This window comes from Acomys minous (genome assembly GCF_964271855.1).
Source record: "Acomys minous genome assembly, chromosome: 1".
Classification (NCBI taxonomy): Eukaryota; Metazoa; Chordata; class Mammalia; order Rodentia; family Muridae; genus Acomys; species Acomys minous.
In genome coordinates, this window is record NC_140483.1 from 121,594,124 (window position 1) to 121,616,756 (window position 22,633).

At 42.9% G+C, this 22,633-nt stretch overlaps 1 protein-coding gene across 4 annotated transcripts in view; it reads right to left on the reverse strand.

Annotated features, from left to right (window-relative positions):
* Positions 1 to 2,009: 2,009 nt before the first annotated feature.
* The window catches only part of TMEM67 (transmembrane protein 67), a 55,849-nt gene continuing 35,225 nt past the window's right edge, over positions 2,010 to 22,633 (reverse strand). For all 4 annotated transcript variants that reach the window (XM_084793661.1, XM_084793662.1, XM_084793663.1 and 1 more), the window contains 10 exons: positions 22,127 to 22,226; positions 21,899 to 22,038; positions 19,943 to 20,083; positions 17,175 to 17,255; positions 16,534 to 16,650; positions 11,906 to 12,022; positions 11,701 to 11,805; positions 10,831 to 10,933; positions 3,909 to 4,051; positions 2,010 to 3,136 (listed from right to left, as the gene is read on the reverse strand). In XM_084793661.1, coding sequence (XP_084649787.1) covers positions 3,056 to 3,136; positions 3,909 to 4,051; positions 10,831 to 10,933; positions 11,701 to 11,805; positions 11,906 to 12,022; positions 16,534 to 16,650; positions 17,175 to 17,255; positions 19,943 to 20,083; positions 21,899 to 22,038; positions 22,127 to 22,226 — 1,128 coding nt within the window. In that variant the 3' untranslated portion in view covers positions 2,010 to 3,055. The remainder of the gene's footprint in view (positions 3,137 to 3,908; positions 4,052 to 10,830; positions 10,934 to 11,700; positions 11,806 to 11,905; positions 12,023 to 16,533; positions 16,651 to 17,174; positions 17,256 to 19,942; positions 20,084 to 21,898; positions 22,039 to 22,126; positions 22,227 to 22,633) is intronic.

Consider the following 22,633-nt stretch of genomic DNA (forward strand, 5'->3'; position numbering starts at 1 on the left):
CAGAGATGATATTTCACAGTTGCCTGGAATCACAAAACATCATGGTGGAGCTGCATGCAATGGTCTAAAGCCGCATTCCTCATGGCAGCCAGGAAGCTGAGACAGGAGGCACAGGCCGCCCCTCAAGACTCATCTCCTGATAACCCATTTTGCACAAACTCATCAAGGGATTAAGCCATTGAGAAGTTAAGACTTGCACGATCCAGTCACCTCTCATTAGCATCACTACCTGAGAGCCAAAATTTCAATACATAGGCTTTTGGCGGGGGTGGGGGGGGTGGGGGGTGGGGGGGCGGGCATAGTTCATATCCAAATCAGCTAGGAACCTTAGCTTGGCTAAACTCTGTGTGTGATTGACATGAGGTTTGATGTAGGGATCTTTAATGAGGTACCATGCCTTTCCACCCCATCTTCTGCCCTGTGTGGTGGACAGCCAGGTACAGCTATGGGGATAACACGTGAGCATTCTACTCTCAGGATCTAGAAACAGAAGGCAAAGTGCAGGAGCACATGAAAAACACCAGTGGGAAGGTCACCCTGGCAGGGATGAGGGGGTTCAGTTTCATTGGGGATTTCTAGAAGGCAATGCAAAGCAGGGCAGTTGGTTCATGAGAGCATAATTTGAGTCGTTTCAGGGGTCTAAGCCACCTGGGTGATGTTTCCCGGGCCCTGGGATCATCAAGGCAGAGTGCTGCTGGCTCCTGAGGTGTGGCTCGGGATGCATTTGTCTATGTACTAGAGCCCAGGCAGGCTTCCACCTGACCTCACTCGTTCTAAGAACTGGCTCCAGAAGGAGCAGAATCTCCCAGCAAGAAAGAGTAAGATGCTGAAACACCACCGCGTAATGAAAACAGAACCAAAACCCAAGCGTGTGTATTCTATTCAAATCACCTGCTCCACCTTCTCATGTCATTCTGGGTTTGTTCTTCCAGAGAACTCTAACACACTAGGCAAGTCTCCTACTGTTGGCCACACCCGCAGACTCCTGTTGTAAGCATACCTAATATAAATTGATATGTTAGGATACTAATCTTTGGGACATCCCAAGTGGTGAGCGAAGTGTACAGTTTCTGGTAGGATGGAGCATCTTTCCTGGTGAGGGAAAACCATCTCATTTGAATTTAGAGCTGCTTCTGGTAAAACTGGCACATCTTCAGTAAGCCACTCTGCTTCCTGCTCTGTGTGACTCAGATTGACTTCCCCCCCAGATGATACTGATCAATATTTACATGTAGGAAAAAGATACAAGCTTCCGGCTTGAAAGCACTGAGTTGAAAGTCATCCCAAGTGCGCCTCATGTGGTTCTCCAGGCAGCAGCCTGTTGACACAAGCATTTTAGGGGGTTGCCTATGAGGAGGATACAAAGTGCAGAGCAGTTTAAAGGGGCCCTCTAGGATTTGTCTCATTGTGAAGTCACATGCAGGGGACATAGCCAATGTTTCTAAGCAATGCATAAAACTGTTAAAGGTTCTACGGAAATAAATAAAAGGAAACAAACGCAGGGAAATCCATCCACACGAGCACAAGACTTACAGTGCTCAGAACAAGGGCCGCCATACTGTGTGAAACCGGAACACAGGATCTAACCAAGGAATTAAGGAACACAAGAAACGAATGCAGAATGGATTCTACAGTATTTTCTCTTTTCATGCTCAGCAAGTGCAGTACCAGATCCTGCATTCTGAAATATATTTAAAGCACTCACCTGAGCAGTGACTTGTTATTATGGAAAGAAACCTGAATTACCTCCAAGTAGGAAGTGTTAAAACCCGATGCTGCTTCATCTATTCACCTTTTGTACCTTTTATGAAGACATCCCTGTTCTGATGCCCTCTGGAAACCACAGTTGCAAAGACTCAACTTTTTCTCCTTCTTTTTTTTTGTTCAGTCATCCACAAAACTAAGGGGGAAAAAAAATCAAAGGCCCAGCGTGGGCAGTGGCCAGACAGCCTGCCCTGACTGCACTGCATTCCTGAATGCTAGTGCTTATATACAAATCAGACAGGAAGTAGAAATGCAAAATATTTTATTATATATTTTCACAATTATATACAGTATATACATAGCATTGCAGTTAGGCGGTTACAGAGCATCATTGTAGAAAGAAGATAGAAATGTTGGTTTTTGGGTATGACAATTATCCTGCAGTACCAGGTCTTTCCAAGTATATGGTATGTCATGGATAGAATTACTTGAGTATACTGAGGGAAACATAGAAAATGATTAACTGTGGTTCAGGACTTACTTTAGTTGCATTTTGAATCCAGTTTTTTTCTTATTAAAGAATAATCTACTGACTCATGAAGCCTAAATTTGCTTTCAATAAATTGATCAGCATTAGATGATGTATTTATAGCCCATTCTTTATAATGTTTACTCATAACTGAAAATCAACACTTTGGAGGGGTACTCTTAAAATATTAAAATGTGTGACAAATCCAAATTGGAAAAAATCTGACCGAGTTTAATAAATGTAAATGATATCAGAGACCATGCACATAGTAGACTGGATTTGTCCTACACCACGCTGTGTCTACCTGCCTGCCCACTGACCAACAGGGTGAGTTATCAGAAAGAAGCCCATTGAGTCAGCAAGAATAGAAACCCAAAATTTAAAGTAAAACTGAAAATATCTTTTAGAGTTTATTTAACACAAATATAAATAAAACATGCAAATACTGAACTGGACACCAGCTTTGAACCTAGAACCAAAGAGGTTTGAAACTGTGAGAAAATGGAGGCAGGCTGTCTTGTAAGGTGACAGCATGTGATGGGGTTAACTTGCTATCAAGACCTGACCACAGAAAGCAGCATTGGGTTTTTTATTTTTATTTTTGCCTCATGGTCAGTGTTAATGTATTATTTAGTAAATTAAATACAACATGTAATGGGGAAATAATATTTTTTTTACTAAATGTCATATTTTACAAGCTATAAAAATAAGTCTGTTGATAAAAAAGAAATAATAATATGTATTACAAGATTTAAAAAAATATAACTTGGCATCATGGCTCAAGCCACAATTACACTGAGTCCTTAGGTTCTGTATCACAGGTTAGATCAGAAATCTTTCATCCACTAGTGTTTTGGTTGCCAAATTCTTTTGTCCTACTGTATTGCGGATAAATCGAAAAATCTGAAAAAGTAAAACAGTTGAGAAGGAAATGAAATATTCATAAAAATATACAAATCAATATAAATACCTAAACTAAATTAGCTAATTTTCTCAACCACTTCTAGTCATGAATGAGATACTTTAATTAGTAGATACAACTATTTTAAAGCTATAAACTTTTGGGAGGTACTTTTATTCATTAATATATCTTTCATGTTCACAAGCATGTCCTTTTTAAATACTTAGGGATTTTTAAAAAACTCCCTACAACTAGAGAAACATCAAAAGCAGAATTTATCCATGATTCTGGATCCAGGGCTCCTTTAAGCAGGAGGGCACTGAGTGTGGTTATTAATGACCTTTCAAGCACAGTTGCCATTTCTTGAAATTTCCATTTCAGAGGCCTTAGCCACTCAGCTATCCACTGCCCATAAGTGAGGCCATGTTGAGTTTGGTAGACATCCCTGAATGTCACCTCCAGTGCTTGCTCCTTTGGTCTGAAAGGGGCTCTTATAAAATCAGTGCTCACGTTAGGTATGTGGGAGACTGGTAGTTAAGCCTCTTCCTAGTTGCTCAAGGGCTTCTGCTTCCTGCTGGATCCTGGCATTTTGTCGTCCCCAGGGGCAGAGCACAGAGTGCGGGCTGTTGAATGCTCTTCCCTCCTTTGGTGGGGCTAATAGCATCCACCAAACCCGACAGAAAGCGGACGCTCTTATATTCTGTGAAGGAACTAAATAGCCACACTTCTAACATTCCTGCTTTCCGAGAAACCAGAATATGCCTTTAGATTTACCTCTTGCTGCAGGTATGTGAGGAAGGATGCTAAAACAAAATCCTGGCAAGCCAAGTCCACCACACAGAAAAACAGCAGATCGAAGATCAGGAGTGTGGCCTCATTTCCGTAATACAGCACACTGCTGAAAGAGTGGCCTTCATCTACGAAAAACATGCAGAGGATGTGTCAAACAGTGACAGCAAAGATCTGTGCTACTTTTGGTGGCAGAATAAAACATGCACTGCGTTATGGCTCACACCAAAGTCAAAGGTCTCAGATGCTAGCTGAAGAACTTAGGAATACTTGGAATCCGCAGTTTTAACATCAAGGCAAACACTGAGAATTGCTGGCAGTGTGGGCACACTATGAATGCCTTCTACAGAGCAGTTACTCAGTGTCTTTTCTCTGCTTATACAGTTAAAGGCTAAATTAATCTTAGAAATATTGTCTAAGGTAAAGAATAAGAGATAAAATCCAGCAAGACATAGCGTGAGTGTTGTAGGCTTTTCTATCTCAGTTTCCTCCACTTTTGACCTCTTTGAACTGGAAACCCAATCCTGTCGTCTCTGGTATGTGAACACCCCTTTAGAAGACCTGGTGACTGCTAGAGACCCCTTTGCCATGAAAAACAACAACAACAACAAAAAAAAAATCAAGTAGGCATACGCAAATACTATGACTTTTTAGGGGTTCAGAGAACTACAAACACCAGCCTGAGGTCCAGTCAGGAGTCTGCTTTATACCAGGTGGTGACATCAGGGCACTGGTTCTGTTCTGTCATGTTCCAAGTATTAGGAACAAGGAGGATACAATTTGTGAAAATTTACTGACCTGTCAGCAATATCCTTACAATATACACACTTCTCTATATACATAAGGGCATATAATACTTATATACAAGAAAAACAAAATAGACCTGGCGGTGGCCACTATCTATTCTAGTGATGACCCCACAGAATGGCCCCCTAGCTAATTGTGACCTTCCCTTTCTCCCATGAGTGGCTCCCTTATATTTCTTTAATGGCACCTCTTCCTAGATGTCCCAAGTTACCTTCAGATACAACAACACCTTTATTCTCTTTCCCTCAAGCCTTGTCCTCATCTGCATTCCCTGATTAGGGAAGGACATCACTATCAACCACTAAGTTACACAGCTGGAAATATGGATCATTTCTGTATTATTTCCAGCCCCCCCCCCCAATTTGTCATAGGTGGTGGTGATGTGTGTGTGTGGTGGTGTATTCACATGTGTGGGAGTATACATGTCTGTGCACGCATGTGATACATGTGGATGGCAGAGAAGACATGAGGTGTCGTGTGTTTTCACTCTCTGCCTTACACCTTTGGGGCAGGTTTCTCATTGTAGCTGGAGCTAGCCTGGCTGCTGGTAAGCCCCAGTTATCCTTGGCCCCAGCACCCCTGCTGTAGCAGTGAGGTTACAGACATGTGCGCAGTCATATCTGAGGGCACTGTGGCTACTAGGGGTGCACACACAGCCCCTCGTGCATGCACAGGCGTCTCTGTGCTCCTTTCTTCTCTATTGCTAGGCTCACTGTGCTGCTCGGGCTGACCTGAAACCTGAGTTTCAGCTTCCTGAGCAGATGGAACTACAGGGGTGCACTGTGCACGGCTTTGCTGTCTTCTCCTAACATCTCTGGTAACCCCCCTTTTCTTCTTTGTATCCATTCTTACTGCCTTAACTTATCATCATCATCTCCTGATAAAGAGAAAAGGAAGGGAGGAAGATAAGACAGGGAATGGGAGAAAGAACAAATGAAAAAGGAGGGAACAGAAAGAACACATGAAAGCAACTGTACTTTAGAACATCCCTCCCTGGGCAAATACCCTAACATCCCCCTCCTAGTGTGCAAACTAACATCTCTTTCCTAGTGTACACACTAACATCTCTCTCCTAGTGTGCACACTAACATCCCTCTCCTAGTGTACACACTAACATCCCTCTCCTAGTGTACACACTAACATCCCTCTCCTAGTGCACACACTAACATCTCTCTCCTAGTGTACACGCTAACATCCCTCTCCTAGTGCGCACACTAACATCCCTCTCCTAGTGTGCACACTAACATCCCTCTCCTAGTGCGCACACTAACATCCCTCTCCTAGTGTACACACTAACATCCCTCTCCTAGTGCGCACACTAACATCCCTCTCCTAGTGTGCACACTAACATCCCTCTCCTAGTGCGCACACTAACATCCCTCTCCTAGTGCGCACACTAACATCCCTCTCCTAGTGCGCACACTAACATCCCTCTCCTAGTGCGCACACTAACATCCCTCTCCTAGTGCGCACACTAACATCCCTCTCCTAGTGTGCACACTAACATCCCTCTTCTAGTGTACACACTAACATCCCTCTCCTAGTGTGCACACTAACATCCCTCTCCTAGTGCGCACACTAACATCCCTCTCCTAGTGTACACACTAACATCCCTCTCCTAGTGCACACACTAACATCCCTCTCCTAGTGTACACACTAACATCCCTCTCCTAGTGTACACACTAACATCCCTCTCCTAGTGTACACACTAACATCTCTCTCCTAGTGTGCACACTAACATCCCTCTCCTAGTGTACACACTAACATCCCTCTTCTAGTGTACACACTAACATCCCTCTTCTAGTGTACACACTAACATCCCTCTCCTAGTGTACACACTAACATCCCTCTCCTAGTGTGCACACTAACATCTCTCTCCTAGTGTACACACTAACATCCCTCTCCTAGTGTGCACACTAACATCTCTCTCCTAGTGTACACACTAACATCCCTCTCCTAGTGTACACACTAACATCTCTCTCCTAGTGTACACACTAACATCCCTCTCCTAGCGTGCACACTAACATCCCTCTCCTAGTGTACACACTAACATCTCTCTCCTAGTGTGCACACTAACATCCCTCTCCTAGTGTGCACACTAACATCCCTCTCCTAGTGTACACACTAACATCTCTCTCCTAGTGTACACACTAACATCTCTCTCCTAGCGTACACACTAACATCCCTCTCCTAGTGTACACACTAACATCCCTCTCCTAGCGTGCACACTAACATACCTCTCCTAGTGTACACACTAACATCCCTCTCCTAGTGTACACACTAACATCCCTCTCCTAGTGTACACACTAACATCCCTCTCCTAGCGTGCACACTAACATCCCTCTCCTAGTGTACACACTAACATCCCTCTCCTAGTGTGCACACTAACATCTCTCTCCTAGTGTACACACTAACATCTCTCTCCTAGCGTACACACTAACATCCCTCTCCTAGTGTACACACTAACATCCCTCTCCTAGCGTGCACACTAACATCCCTCTCCTAGTGTACACACTAACATCCCTCTCCTAGTGTACACACTAACATCCCTCTCCTAGTGTGCACACTAACATCCCTCTCCTAGTGTACACACTAACATCCCTCTCCTAGTGTACACACTAACATCTCTCTCCTACCGTGCACACTAACATCCCTCTCCTAGTGCACACACTAACATCCCTCTCCTAGTGTGCACACTAACATCTCTCTCCTAGTGTACACACTAACATCCCTCTCCTAGTGTGCACACTAACATCCCTCTCCTAGTGCGCACACTAACATCCCTCTCCTAGTGTACACACTAACATCCCTCTCCTAGTGCGCACACTAACATCCCTCTCCTAGTGCGCACACTAACATCCCTCTCCTAGTGCGCACACTAACATCCCTCTCCTAGTGTACACACTAACATCCCTCTCCTAGTGTACACACTAACATCCCTCTCCTAGTGTACACACTAACATCTCTCTCCTACCGTGCACACTAACATCCCTCTCCTAGTGCGCACACTAACATCCCTCTCCTAGTGTGCACACTAACATCCCTCTCCTAGTGTACACACTAACATCCCTCTCCTAGTGTGCACACTAACATCCCTCTCCTAGTGCGCACACTAACATCCCTCTCCTAGTGTACACACTAACATCCCTCTCCTAGTGCGCACACTAACATCCCTCTCCTAGTGTGCACACTAACATCCCTCTCCTAGTGCGCACACTAACATCCCTCTCCTAGTGTACACACTAACATCCCTCTCCTAGTGTGCACACTAACATCCCTCTCCTAGTGTACACACTAACATCCCTCTCCTAGTGTACACACTAACATCCCTCTCCTAGTGTACACACTAACATCTCTCTCCTAGTGTGCACACTAACATCCCTCTCCTAGTGTACACACTAACATCCCTCTTCTAGTGTACACACTAACATCCCTCTTCTAGTGTACACACTAACATCTTTCTCCTAGTGTACACACTAACATCCCTCTCCTAGTGTGCACACTAACATCTCTCTCCTAGCGTACACACTAACATCTCTCTCCTAGTGTACACACTAACATCCCTCTTCTAGTGTACACACTAACATCCCTCTTCTAGTGTACACACTAACATCTTTCTCCTAGTGTACACACTAACATCCCTCTCCTAGTGTACACACTAACATCTCTCTCCTAGTGTACACACTAACATCCCTCTTCTAGTGTACACACTAACATCCCTCTTCTAGTGTACACACTAACATCTTTCTCCTAGTGTACACACTAACATCCCTCTCCTAGTGTGCACACTAACATCTCTCTCCTAGCGTACACACTAACATCCCTCTCCTAGTGCGCACACTAACATCCCTCTCCTAGTGTACACACTAACATCCCTCTCCTAGTGTGCACACTAACATCCCTCTCCTAGTGTACACACTAACATCCCTCTCCTAGCGTGCACACTAACATCCCTCTCCTAGTGTACACACTAACATCCCTCTCCTAGCGTACACACTAACATCCCTCTCCTAGTGTACACACTAACATCCCTCTCCTAGCGTGCACACTAACATCCCTCTCCTAGTGTACACACTAACATCCCTCTCCTAGTGTGCACACTAACATCTCTCTCCTAGTGTACACACTAACATCTCTCTCCTAGCGTACACACTAACATCCCTCTCCTAGTGTACACACTAACATCCCTCTCCTAGCGTGCACACTAACATCCCTCTCCTAGTGTACACACTAACATCCCTCTCCTAGTGTACACACTAACATCTCTCTCCTACCGTGCACACTAACATCTCTCTCCTAGTGTGCACACTAACATCCCTCTCCTAGTGTGCACACTAACATCCCTCTCCTAGTGTACACACTAACATCCCTCTCCTAGTGCGCACACTAACATCTCTCTCCTAGCTGTGTACCCCACACTCCTCTCCTGGCACCTACCCATAACAGGCTCCATTTTAGGTTCTTTACACTTAATAATTCCATAGCGCCTTCCGAAGGTCATACTTTACAGAGAAGGGGACTTTAAAATTCAAAAAAGTTCAGCAACATGTTGAAGTTCACAAAGATAGTTGAGTTGGGTTTTAAACCTAAGGCCAGAACACTTTGAAGCTATATTTTTTGTTTTTTAATTTTTAAAAATGACTATATGTGGTGTGTGTGTGTGTGTGTGTGTGTGTGTGTGTGTGTGTGTGTGTGTGTATGCTCTATCTGCATGTATACCTGCAGGCCAGAAGAGTATCAGATCTCATTACAGGTGGTTGTGATACTCTATGTGGTTGCTGGGAATTGAACTCAGGACCTCTGGAAGAGCAAGCAGTGCTCTTAACCTCTGCGCCATCTCTCCAGCCCTTGAAGCTATTTTCTTAATGATTGGCTCATTTCTTTAACTCAGCCTGCACCTTGTTGCCACCCTACATATTGGACCAGTTTACACACTTCAATAGCCACACGCATTAGCAGTGACTTCTATATTGCTTCCACTATGTGTCAACATCGAAATCAAATGCTGGCATATACTCTCACATAGACATAGCTTATTACCTTTTATATTACAAACTTTAACAATGCAGGTTAATAATGGGATGACACCTTTATGAAGTAAATTTAGTATTTCACACCCCAATGGATCAGTTTATATATAAGTGGTGGTTCAAATTCAATTTTTTTTTCTTTTTTGGAATGACTGGTCTAGAAGGTAAAGGGAAACTCTTAAAACAAACTCTTTTAAAAACTGGAGTGGAAAGATGGCTCAACAGTCAAGAGCCAGGCTGAGCTTCCAGAGGCCTGGGCTTGACTCGCAACACTCTTGGGATGGTTCACAACTGTCAGTAACTAGAGGATCCGACATGCTCCTCTCACCTTGGTAGGTACCAGGCACACACATGGTACATACAAGCAAAAACACCTATAAACATACAATTTAGAAATATAAAAAATTAAAAATGATTCCTATTATCAACATGAGTAATATTTAAGATTTTGGCTAAAAAAAATGAATGAGAGATGGAAGACAAGCCACAAAGTACCGTTTAGACACTTTAAAAGCCTGCCTTCAAAAGACTATGACAATAAAACCACATGAATTTAATGTGGTTTTGCTATCTGTTTAAGATGAGTGGTTAATTCTGAACTTTGGCCCTTTTGCTTTCTTTCTTTCTTTCGTTCTTTCTTTCTTTTTTTTTTTTAAAGATTTATTTATTTATTACATATACAATGTTCTGCCTGCATGTGTGCCTGCATGCCCAAAGAAGGCATCAGATCTCATTATAGATGGTTGTGAGCCACCATGTGGTTGCTGGGAATTGAACTCAGGACCTCTGGAAGAGCAGTCAGTGTTCTTAACCACTGAGGCATCTCTCCAGCCCCCCTTTTGCTTTCTTGCAGTCTTTTATGTATTTGTTTTTGTTACTTTTCAAAATAAAATAGGACACAGCAATGGCTGTGGTTTCATGAGGCTGAGATGATGAAGTTCACATTGTTTCTGTATAAAATTAGAATGGAATAAAATCAATGGAATAAAGAACGGCAAGCGCCCTCCCCCACCCCCCACCCCCCCAAGCTTGACAACAGCACAAAGCTGAGCAGGCGCCGGGGACGTCACCATTGTAGAAGATGCTCTTCTCCATGGGCTCCACAAACTCCATGCCAAGGATTCTCTCAAGAAGCAGCTTATCTTTTATAAAGTAATCCATTTCCTTATGAACCTAGTTTGAGAGGGCAGTCATGTAAAAACAACAACAACAACAACAAAAACAAAAAAACAAAACAAAACAAAAAAACCCTCTATCAATTAATGCAAAAGGAAGAAAAATTCTGTAAAATAAATCGCTACATTAGTATTTATAATACAAATATTTTAGAGATGTTTCACATCTTTAATTGTTAATATATTTAAGGCTATATATACTGAAAATTGACTTGTAAGATGATTTTTAAGAATACAATCATAAAGCCTGGCATGGTGGTGCACGCCTTTAATCTCAGCCATTGGGAGACAGAGGCAGGGGGATTGCTGTGAGTTTGAGGCCAGCCTAGTCTACAAAGTGAGTCCAGGGTAGCCAGGGGTACCACAGAGAAACCCTGTCTCAAACAACAACAACAACAACAACAACAACAACAACAACAGACTACAATCATAGTATAAGAATTTCAATGAATAATAAATAACATTCTGGTGTCTTAAAATTTCAGTATAGTATACAATTCTACTATAGAATTTTATGGGATATATTAAAGGGAGTCATTATTTGCGGACACTTAAAATGACTTTTTTAAAATGTAATCTATCTTGATCTCTAAACCATAAATTCTTAGTGACTATGATTAAAAAAAAATTCCTAACTATTAAATCTGACAGAAAAGAAAAGTATGGAGCTCAGTGACATGGCTGATTGAAAGTATAACTAAAACTCATTTAAAATTTCAAAGCCAGCAGGCAACCTTGCTTACATACGGACATCCGCATACATACGTGGTCAATGAAGGAGCCGAGGAACTTATTCATCGCGTTGTATGCTTTTATACTTTGTTCAAAAGTACTTGTGGATGAACTCAGTAGTCTGGCAGGGCCATCTCTCTAACACGAAAGGAGAAATGTGTAAAAATAACAAGCTTTGTGCTTGGGAATTGAATGCCGTAAGTGTGGTAAATGCGCGTGAGTGAGACGCTATACCAACCCTCGTCAGTGTCTCATGAATTCTGTCATAGTGCTGTCTCATCTGACTGGAAACTGCAATCTGAAAAGTCTGCCCATCCGTGTTGGGTACCAAACCCCTTTGGCTGCACAAATTTTCCTGAAGAGAAATGTAAGGATTTAAATTAAGATAGAAATAATTTTATAGGCCTTTCTTAAAAAAGAAAGCAGACCATTTTTCTTTGGTTAGTAACACCATGTTACAAGACCCACTACGCAGCACTAGAAAATCACATTTAAATTATTAAATGCTGTGCTCCTCAAACTTGAATATCAGAATAAACAGGGCATAGAAAGAAACAGCTTGGCATATGAAGGGCCTAAGGTAATTTAAAAGGCTTTGGGCATTGAGATACGGAGCCCAAACTGGGGAAAAATAAAATAAAGTACCCATTAAAAAAAAAAAAGACTCAATAACAGTGAAATCTTGCTGATACTGTAAGTGGGGCAAAGATTCTAATATTATTCAAGGCCCTCGCCCCAGATTTGACCACGGTCCACGTCATTCTCATGCCAGCGCCCTGCAGTCTCCGTCCCCTCTGCTCTACTGAAACCTCCGAGGTCACTGTGTATTTGGTATTCTTTGCTATCGTGTGGTTAACCTTACTGTTCTGTAATGTCCGTAAGAGAAGACTGAACTGTGAAGGTTCCGGACAGGTCATCTTCTCGCGAGACTGTCCACCGACAATCATGAACACCCACTTTTTGCCCTCGCCCACGGCCTCGCCAGTTTCCGCCATCAGGCTCTGACTCTGTGACGGCTGCTCACCTACTTCAGAACCACTTACTCTTTTGCGTCTGATCTGAATCAGCAAACGGGACTTGGTTCCCACAAATTTGGAGGAAGAATATATACAACGAACTTCCCCATTTTAAATGAAAAAATGTAAACTAAAAGGCAGATGTAGAGAATATATAAACTATGAAGGGGCACCACGAGAAAAACAAATCTATACATTTCAACATCTGGACTAAACATATGTAAAGCACTTCATGTGGTGACCCTTTCTAAGCCATAAACATATAATAAACAAGAGCAGCGACTAAAACCTGGGACTGCACCGACTCCCTTTTTGTTTAGCATTATATCCTGAGCAATTTTCCGTGTCATTATATACTCTTTAAACCATTTTGGGGTGCTGGAACGGTGAAGTTCTTTATTTACATATAAAGTGGCATCATAGAAACATGACCATGTACAGTCTGACAGCTCTGCTCAGTGGGTGGTGATGAACCCCCCCTCGCCCCTCCCCCCTCGCCTTCATAGCCTCCACGGAGCAGCGTACAGCGATGGGGATCTTTAGGGCCGTGAGCGCCTTCACTGTGCCGAGCAAAGGGTCTGCCTACCCTCCAGCTCCACCATCACTAGGGCACAGATGGAGATCTGGGGTGCTCAGGGCCCCGGCACCCACTGGTTGGCTAGTTCGGTCATCTGTGGAGGGTGCTTCGCTTCTGGTTGGCCTGCAGGTGCTCCCGAGTCCTCCTAGGCATTTTCCAAGCCATCTAGGCCTTTGTCTTCCTCCTTATCTCCGAACTCACTGCCACCGAAATTGTCCTCACTGTCTGACATGCCGCCCTCATCTTGGACCCGAGAACCACGCAGTAGGCAGCATATGTGCTCTCCCATTTTTAACATAAAATATTTAAGCACTTCACAGATTTTTATTGTGAAGACAAACAAACTTACATAATAATCTCCAACTTTCCCAGTTTTTTCTCCTAATGTTAAAAATCTATAATCCAATTAGCAATTTGTATTTTGAATTTTCCTTGAGCTAAATCCATACACTCAAAGACAATAAAGACCCAAGAAGCTCCCAGCATATATTACTAATAACACTTGTCATTTGTAAAAACTCGTCCTGATAACAGTTGTTTTATGGATGCCCGTTCTTTAATGTCATTAAATATTAGCTTCAAAAAAGTATGGTAAGTTGAAGAGGGAAAACCATGATTTTGGATATTATTATTGCTGACATATTTGTTATAGGCACTTTACCCTCATTTGCTATCTTTTACTTGTGACTGATATATATGTATTATGTCAGTAAAGTAAGCTAGAGTGAAATCAGTTACAACTTGCTTCTTAAAGCTTTCTATCATGTTTTTATTGCCATTTCTCAGTTGGATATATTCTTACCAAGGGCCTTTGGTTTAACTTATTACAAGTAACCTTCCAAGCCAGTGTGATTTCTAAGAGCTAAGCAAGAGGCTTAGCTTCTAATTCTTCAAATCATCATTAAGATGAGTAAACTCTCACAAGTCACAGATACAGGCTCAGTAAACCCCAAGGCTTTCTTCTTAGGTGTTGTTTGTTTGCTTGCTGAGGAAGGTCCCAGGGTATACGGTAGAAAGAAGAGCAAATCAGTCTTCCACCAGCTTTCAACATTACCGACATTTAACCAATCTTTGTTTCATTTATCTTCCCAAATTTATTGTTTTCTTAGAGTATGTTAGAGCAGAGTTCAGATCCTGTCATTTCATCTGTGGACCTCTAATAAGGACTTAATAAAACAACTGCCATTGTGATTTTTGTAGCTAACAAAATTGATCATAGCATAACATAAGTTAATACCAAATTCATTGAATCAGACTTTTTTTCTAAAGACTGAGTCCGGACGGGGTTCCTGTCTTGAGCATCACTGCTTTGTTTGTAAGCTTCCCTCTGTACTTGGAGCCTCCCCTTCCCACCATCACCCTTGGATGAGGCCAAGAATTCTGCCTGACAAAGTTCCAGTGCCCCAACAACCAGGTGTCCTGAAGGCCTGCTTGACGAAGTTCCGGCGTCTGGATGTCTTCGATTGACCCTTTACTGTGGAAGTTCCTGCCAGAGGCTTCTCATCAAAGGCTAGATTTGAAAATTAGTAAAAGCTGATACTAATAAAAACTAATAAAGTCATTGGTGATTCCCTGGGAAAATACAGCTATGCAGAAAATTGAGTTAGTTGTAGAACTTATTCAGATTCATTGTTAGATTATTAATAAATGAGTTCAGATTCATTATTGGATTATCAATAAATGATTTAGAGGATTTTAGAAGAATTAATAAAGAAGAAAATTTTAGGGAACTTTGAAGGCTGACAACCTATTAATAAAAATCATTAGGTCTTCGTGCTCAGCTTTGGAAACAAGGAACTAGTTTAGAGAGAAAAAAAGATCCTGACCATGCCACTATCAGCAGACCTACCTACAAGCAAAAGAAAACAGTTTTAAACTTCTAATGTTCCTTCACAGGATTATAATAAAGACAGAAATTGCATTGAAGTAAAAGTTCATGATGAGGTTAAAAGAAGGTATTGGAAACAGTCCTAAAGTTCTAACAGTTTTCTATTCTTTGCAAAACTACAGTAAATATAGAAATTGCATTGATATAGAAGTTCAAGACAAAGTCACAAAGACAGCCATGTTGTCTCAGTGAACTGCCTGCCCTTCTGAGTAAACTTGACAGGCCGGGACTTTCCTGATGTTCTGGAAAGACAAAGGACCAGCTGCTTCTAAGTAAAAAGGCTACATAATATTTTTAGCTTTATTTTCAATATAAAATAGGAAAAGGAAGGATTAATTAAGGGTCAGGAGGACAAGTTTAGGGTACCAGGTGGAGGGATTGATCTTTGATCTATTAATTATATGCCAACTTAAAGCAAAATCAAATAGAGTTGCTTTGTTTAATACCTTTTGTAACCGTAAGGCTTTACAATACCAATCATAAGGAAGAAAGTCTTAAGTTAAAAGAAATTAGATTTTATCCTAAAAGTTAATTTTCAGTTCTCAGAAAATGTGCTGTTTGCTTGCTTTGTTTCCCTTGTTCCTATATACTTATGTAACCAAAAAGATTTCAAGTTGTGTAATCAATGATTAAAGTTTTTAAGGAAATGATTTTGTGTATAAATAAAGCTTACAAGAGACACAAGTTGTCAGAGCAGGTAAAGCCATTAAGGCTTCCTCTCTGTCCCATCGCTCATCAAAAGAATTCAATGGTGTCCCGTGCCTGATTCCTTCTTCCCTGTAGACCTTACATACAGCCTTCTTCAGGGCCCGCCCCTCATCCGGAGCTGGACGCTGGCAGCCCTCCTTCCCTTCCTGCCACTGGTTTGCTGGAAGGCAGTTGCTTGTTGTGTGGCATCCGCACTCTGGATCTGCACTGTTCCTCGAGTCTTTGCTACTTGCTTGTAAAACTGTCATTGGATCTAGAGATATGCTTCTATTCAGACTCAGTTTTCAACCACACCAGGAAGTGCCTGATGTCAGCTTGCCTCTTTTCTAACTTAGCGAAAAGGAGTCATTGTGTCCAGATTGTCAGCCTGGCCCTTCCTTACGAGTTCCCTATGACACACATTTGTTTTAACAGCCCCTGGGGACTGTGGCCTATACTCAGGCCTCTGTTAGTCACAGTGAAATGGTGGCTTCCTGACTCATGGGTCCCTTTTCTTTCCCAGCCTGGGAAGAGCTTTCCTGTTGCACTCGATTACTCTCCAGTGCAGTTCACAGGGAACCACGGGACAAAACCAGACTCTGGTCCTCAGGCTCGTGACTTGGTGTCCCTGCAACTTTCAAGAGTCATCTGTGAGGACTACGTTTCCAAGGTAAAGAGGATGTAGAAGGCATCCCTACCGCCTCTCGCTTAAGGTTCATATTCATCTCCTCCATGTTGGTGTCTGCGTGGCCGTGCACCGACCTGCCATGGATGTAGTAGCCAAAACACCTGTGCGAGAGCAGAAACACGGACACCTGCAGGGAGAGGAGGGCGGGAACCAGTCAGGGGCCTGCATCAATCTACAAAGCAAGTTTTTGTTAAAATTGCCCCATTTGCCCAAAATAACAAGGATTGAATTCTTAGGAAGTATATGAAGTGAAAAGCTAGGTAGCAAGGGTAACAAAGGTATTTTGTTTTGTTTGGTTTGGTTTGGTTTGTAGAGGAAACAACTGGGACTGTTTTCTTAGGAAGGATGACATTCTGATATATGAAAAAAATTTCAGGGGCCGCAGGATGAACGCAGCATGAATTATCCATAAGTAAGAACTGCAGATAAAGAAGAACAAAGCTAAGTGTTAACGGTGGAACACTATCCACTCTTCAAATTATCAGTGGGTTGAAAATTAGATTAATCCAACCATCACCAACCAGCTTACGAAGCTGCAATCCAACTGCTTCGTGCCACAGATGGACACATTTTTCATGATTCTCTGCACACACCCATGTTTTTCCAAAGCGGGAAAACAACAGTTGCAAGATGACATCATCAAGCACTCACATTACTCATGGAGCACAGATCGACGAACTGGCGGATCTTGTCTTCTATGAATCTCTCATAAAAGGCAGCAAAGAAAACAACCTGAAAGAGCGAGTCATGGTCGTGAGTATCTGCCTCCTTCAACCGAGAACACGGTGGCCTCTGTAAGGGCCCATGGAATAAAATCCCACCTGTCAGTTCTGACCCTACCCTCCCAGGAAGGAAGGAAGACTTAGAACTATGTTAGGAGTTGCTGGGTGAGTGCACTTTGAGAATTGATGAAACAAGGAAAGACAACGGTGGGAAGAGAGAGTGTTACGGACTGAGCACAGACTAGTGCTGGGGACAGGGCTCACTCTATTCGGTGCCCGCAGCACAAGCATGAGGAGCTGAGTTTGGGTCCCCAGCACCCACATAAAAAGCCTGGTGTGCAGGCTGGCAACTAACCTTGGCATGAGGGATGGAGACAGGCTCACTGCGAGACCCCCAAACAGTACAGTGGACCGTGACTGAGGAAGACGTCTGATGCTGATCTCAGGCTTACACATGTACATACACACACACACACACACACACACACACACACACACACGTGCGCACACATATGTACACATGCATACCTACCCACATGTATGTGTGCAGTATGTGGGCACATACCTATACAAACAGGTACGCATACCACCTACTCACACATTTGAATAAATCAAATATTGGTGGCCAATATATACATCTATCCGAACCTCTGTTCCCCTTTGCTATCTATGTCCTATTCCTGGGAAACATCTTCACAGCACTTCCCATACTCTCTAGGAGCTCTCGTTAGGACATTCCCACAAACTCAGGAGTGTCTATTATATAAAGCATGCTTAACTCTAACAATGGATTAGAGACTCTATAGCAGCTGCTTTATAGTACGTCCCTAAACAAAACAAAACAACACCACAAACACACTTTTAAAAAACATGTACATACCAACAGTTGAGGTTTAACAATGTAAAAGGAGTGAACATTAAAGCCTGACTGTTACAACAACAGCAACACACACACTTTTTTACTTTTAAGTGTGTGTGTGCTGGTGAGTACATACAAGTGCATGTGCATACAGGTGTGTGCAGAGGACAGAGCGGCCATCGGATCCTCTAGAGCTGGAGTTACAGTAGGCTGAGAGTCACATATTTTGAGTGCTTGGAACTGAATTCTGGTCCTCTGCAAGAGTACCAAGTGCTGTTCTAGCTAGCTTAACTACATCACCAACATGATAAGGCTCAGAGTCACCTGAGAAGGGAGTTTGAGTTAGGGGACTGCCTAGGTCCGGCTGGCCTGTGGCATGTCTGTTGGGGACTGTCTTGATTACTAAATGCTGTGGGGGACTTGCCTATGCCCAGGTACCATGCTGTGGATGGGTGCGAAGAACCTAGGTAAGCACGAGCCCCCGGCAAGGCAGCTTAGCCTCATAAGAAGGCTTCAAGTTCCTGCTTGGGGCTCTGACAACCCTTAGTGATCATCTGGGACCTGGAAGTGTAAGTCCAATGAATCCTTTCCTGCCCTTGGTTGATTTGCTATTGGTGTATATCACAGCATCAGAATCAACGTGGACCATGCTCTTACCCACTGAGTCAGTTCTCTGGCCCCAAGACTTACTCAAAAAGGGAGAGGAAAAAACACTAGACTTTCAGTTCCCTCCTGTAAACCCATTAGCCACTGTGGGCCAGGAGGTGCCACATGGCAGAGAACAGGCTCTGAGTCCTGATGACACACACTTCAGCCTGTGCTCTGGCCTCTGCTCTTCTTCATGTGAAGAAAGTGGAAGGGGAAGGCCATGGTCTTTATTCTGACACACCTATTGCTTTGTTGTTACATCTAGTGAAATGGGAAATGCCTCTCACGGCATTGCATGAAATTCTCTACAATGATGCTACTTTAAGATGTCAGATGCCATAGCTATGGTAACAAAACACAGTGGTATGTGCAGGACATGTCCAAACATCACACCCATGCTCATCCGAAGATCTCATTTCAAAGTCTATGGTCCACGTGCCCTTCCATCCTGGCATTCTGTCTACTAGCTCCCACGGGCTCCAGCTCTGTAGCTTCCAGTCTGAACAGCGTCACCGTCACCAATGTTCAAAAGTGTATATTTCCAAAGTCAGTTCTCAGGCTAGGAATGTGGTTCAGTGATAGAGCACTTGCCTGATGTAGGTAAGGCCTTTGGGGGGAATTCCAAGCTTTGGGGGGAAAAGTCCACTGTGGAATGACACTTAAATCCAATCCAAAGGAAAAAGATAATTTACAAAGACATAAGTAAAGAAAACACTGTATAAACAAACAACAAGAGAAAGAAAACATATCGTAGCACATCGGTCCCTTGGTTACATATAAACTGGAGTCTGGCCTGGGTCTGAGTTTCCAACAGACCCTTCAGAGTTTATACTGATAAGAAGTGAACCCTGAAACCAAACTGCGTGGGCTCAAATTCCTGTATTGCCAACTCCAGCTGTGTGACCTTAAGCAACCATTTAGGCCTCCAGCACCCCAGGCTTCCTTGATCGTAACATGAGGCTGCAGACTCAACTCATCTCTAAAGGCTAAAGTACAGATTAGCTAGTTAATGTGTGTGAAACATTGATTGATCATTGATTCTCACAGTGCCTGGATCATGATACAATAGAAACAGCTATTATGACCGCCTTCATCACCTTCTTTCTGCTGTAGAGCGTGGCATTTGAGCGATATTAGTATAAAGTGGGGTTGGACTGGCAGATGTCACTTATAGTACTATCCTGTGTTACCTGTATTATTCCAATCACCAGCCAGATAGCAGTAGCCACGGCATATCTCAAAATGCGGCTGTAAGGAGCTGTGTAGTCCGAGGGGTCTCTAGAAAGGCTGGAGGAGGAATCCATTAAAGCTAAGTGTTTGAATCCCACAACCTAAAGGAAAAGACCAAATGAGAATTTAAACAGAAAATACTTTTTTTTTAAACCCACCTTGAAAAACAAAAATACCCAAGCTTGCAAACACTAGGAAAACCTAGACACAAATTACAAACCTAAAACTACCAACAATAAACAAACAACTGGCAATTCATGAGTATTTAACAGGTGTCAGGCACTATGCTAAATATTTTCTTATTTCAGAACAATGCATTCCAAAATGTCTTCTGAGGAATGTACTTGCTCAGATGAAATAAAGCTGTAGTTCAGTAAGTTTGATGGGGGACATTGCATTGACTGCCGTGTCTCTTCCCCATGTAAAACAAAGGCTTTGAGAATTTTTACAGCAATGATCCTAGGCCATTTTATTTACTCCCCCGCTTCAAGCAGAGTCTCCTCAGCTAGGCTAGGTTGGAATTTGCTCTGTCTGTGAGCATGGCCTTGGATTCCCTTTTTCGTTTTTATGATGCATTTGTTTTCAGTTTCTCATGGAGACATTCAAAGACAGGTGGACACATTGTCGTCCCTAACTAGAGAAAGAACAGATGTGCTTCTGTTAACAATCACTACCATGAGAAGAGGCTACAGTGAGAGACCTTGGCATCTTGCAAGCTCGTATCTTCTCTATCACAATATTGCATACTATAATTGTCATAGTTTAAAAGTGTTAGAAACTGAATCCTCACTGCACCAATGTGAGAGTGAGAGGCAGATGGGAGATGTCTAAGGCATGAGGACTCCGCCCTCAGAAGTAGACTAATGGCCATAATAAAAGGGCCTTGGTCCAGCAAGATAGCTGTGTGGAATGGCCTTAAAGTCTCGATTCTCTTCTGCATCCACCTTTGGAGAGTTGGAATTAGAGTCCTGCAATACCACACCTGGCTCCATCCAACAATAGTTAAAATAAAAAACCAAAACCAAAATACACTGGTTTACCAAAAAGATATGTGAGGAAACAGAATATTGATTAGTTTAATCTGACACTTCCACAATGTATATAAATATTGATAAACCACGCTTATACTATACACATGTGCTGGAGAGTGAACCTGGGGCCTCATGGGTGCCTTATGATTGAACTATATTGTCCGGCACCCCCTGCCCCCAGCTTGTCTATTTGGGGACAAGGTCTTGATAAGTTGCCTAGGCTAGCCTTGAACTTACTCAGAAGCCCAGGCAGTCACATATAATAGTGGTCAGTTCTGAGGCAGGGGTGAGACTCTGAATCATACAAAGGGAGATTTTTGAACTATACAGACGGGATCCCCTAAAAGCTACTAAAACTAATCTGAAATGAGAAGGAACACAAACAAGTACTTTATACAAGTTTGCCAGGGAATTCTGCAGCAGACGGTTGGTACAAAAACAACTCCCTAAACCCAGAGTACCCAGATGCATGGGGACATGTGGAATGGTGGCATTGCCAGAGCTGCAGGAAGGAGGGATGGGTGACAGCGTAACAAATGAACTGGTGGAAATGAATGAGGAGTTTGGGCTTTGCAAGATGAAGAGCTCCGAGGCAGGCGGGCTGAGGGTTGGTGACAACCATGGACAGTGCTGAACTTCGCCCCTAAAAGTGGTTCAGGCGGTGGACCTTCTAAGTGCCTCATTACAACTTAGTTAACTTTCTTGCTTTTGTTTGTTGTATAGGAAGGATAAAGGGAGAAAAGTAAGAGACATTTCTTTATACCGTCTTGACAACAATACTTCACCACAGAGAACTGTTGCCCTGTCTGAGAACTCCCTTGAGACTATAGTCACATTCACGAGGCGCTAATAAGCGGCATCGAGTGAGCACATTACAGTTTATACCTCCAGGAAGAAGAGCGTGGTGAGCACTTGAAAGAGTGGGTTGATTTTCCTCACAGTCTGAATCTCATGCCATTCATTTGCCACGAAGTATGTTCTCCAGACGCTCACAGGAACAGTGGCACTCCGCACGCCACCCTCCCCTGGAAGTGAGATTCAACGGGTAAAACCATTTCCCTTTGCTCTGCACGGCAGCAAGGGAAGTCTGCGGCAAACACCGATCTCAGTTACCTTCAACAGCTTTCAGAACTTTTCCTTTTGGCCGTTCCCAATCAATAAAGAATATATCTATGGTAATCTGGGATATGAGCTTATGCAAGAACTGCAGAGCCTAAAAATAGCAAACAACAAAACACCTGAAAAGTATCATCACTGAAGAGTGATCACAAAACCCACACGACGCTGTGCGCTGAATCACCAAGTATACCGGACGGCCACACACCTGTTACTCTACCTCCTCTTTTCTTTCTTTTCTTAAAATAGGAACATGAAAAGGAAGAGACATGTTTCTTCCCCATCTCCTCCAGGACCCTAACACACATGACTCCCTTCCTCATCTGACTCCTTTATGACTGAGGTAACCTGCAAATGCCTGTGAAAGAGACAGATGCCCCTGCTGTCTTTTCTACCTCTAGAAATGAGATAGAAAGCAGTGTGCTGTTGAATCGCATTTTCCTCATTTACTGGAGCAGTCTGTTTAAACCAAGTTCTCCTCCCTGGGACAATATTGATCTAAGG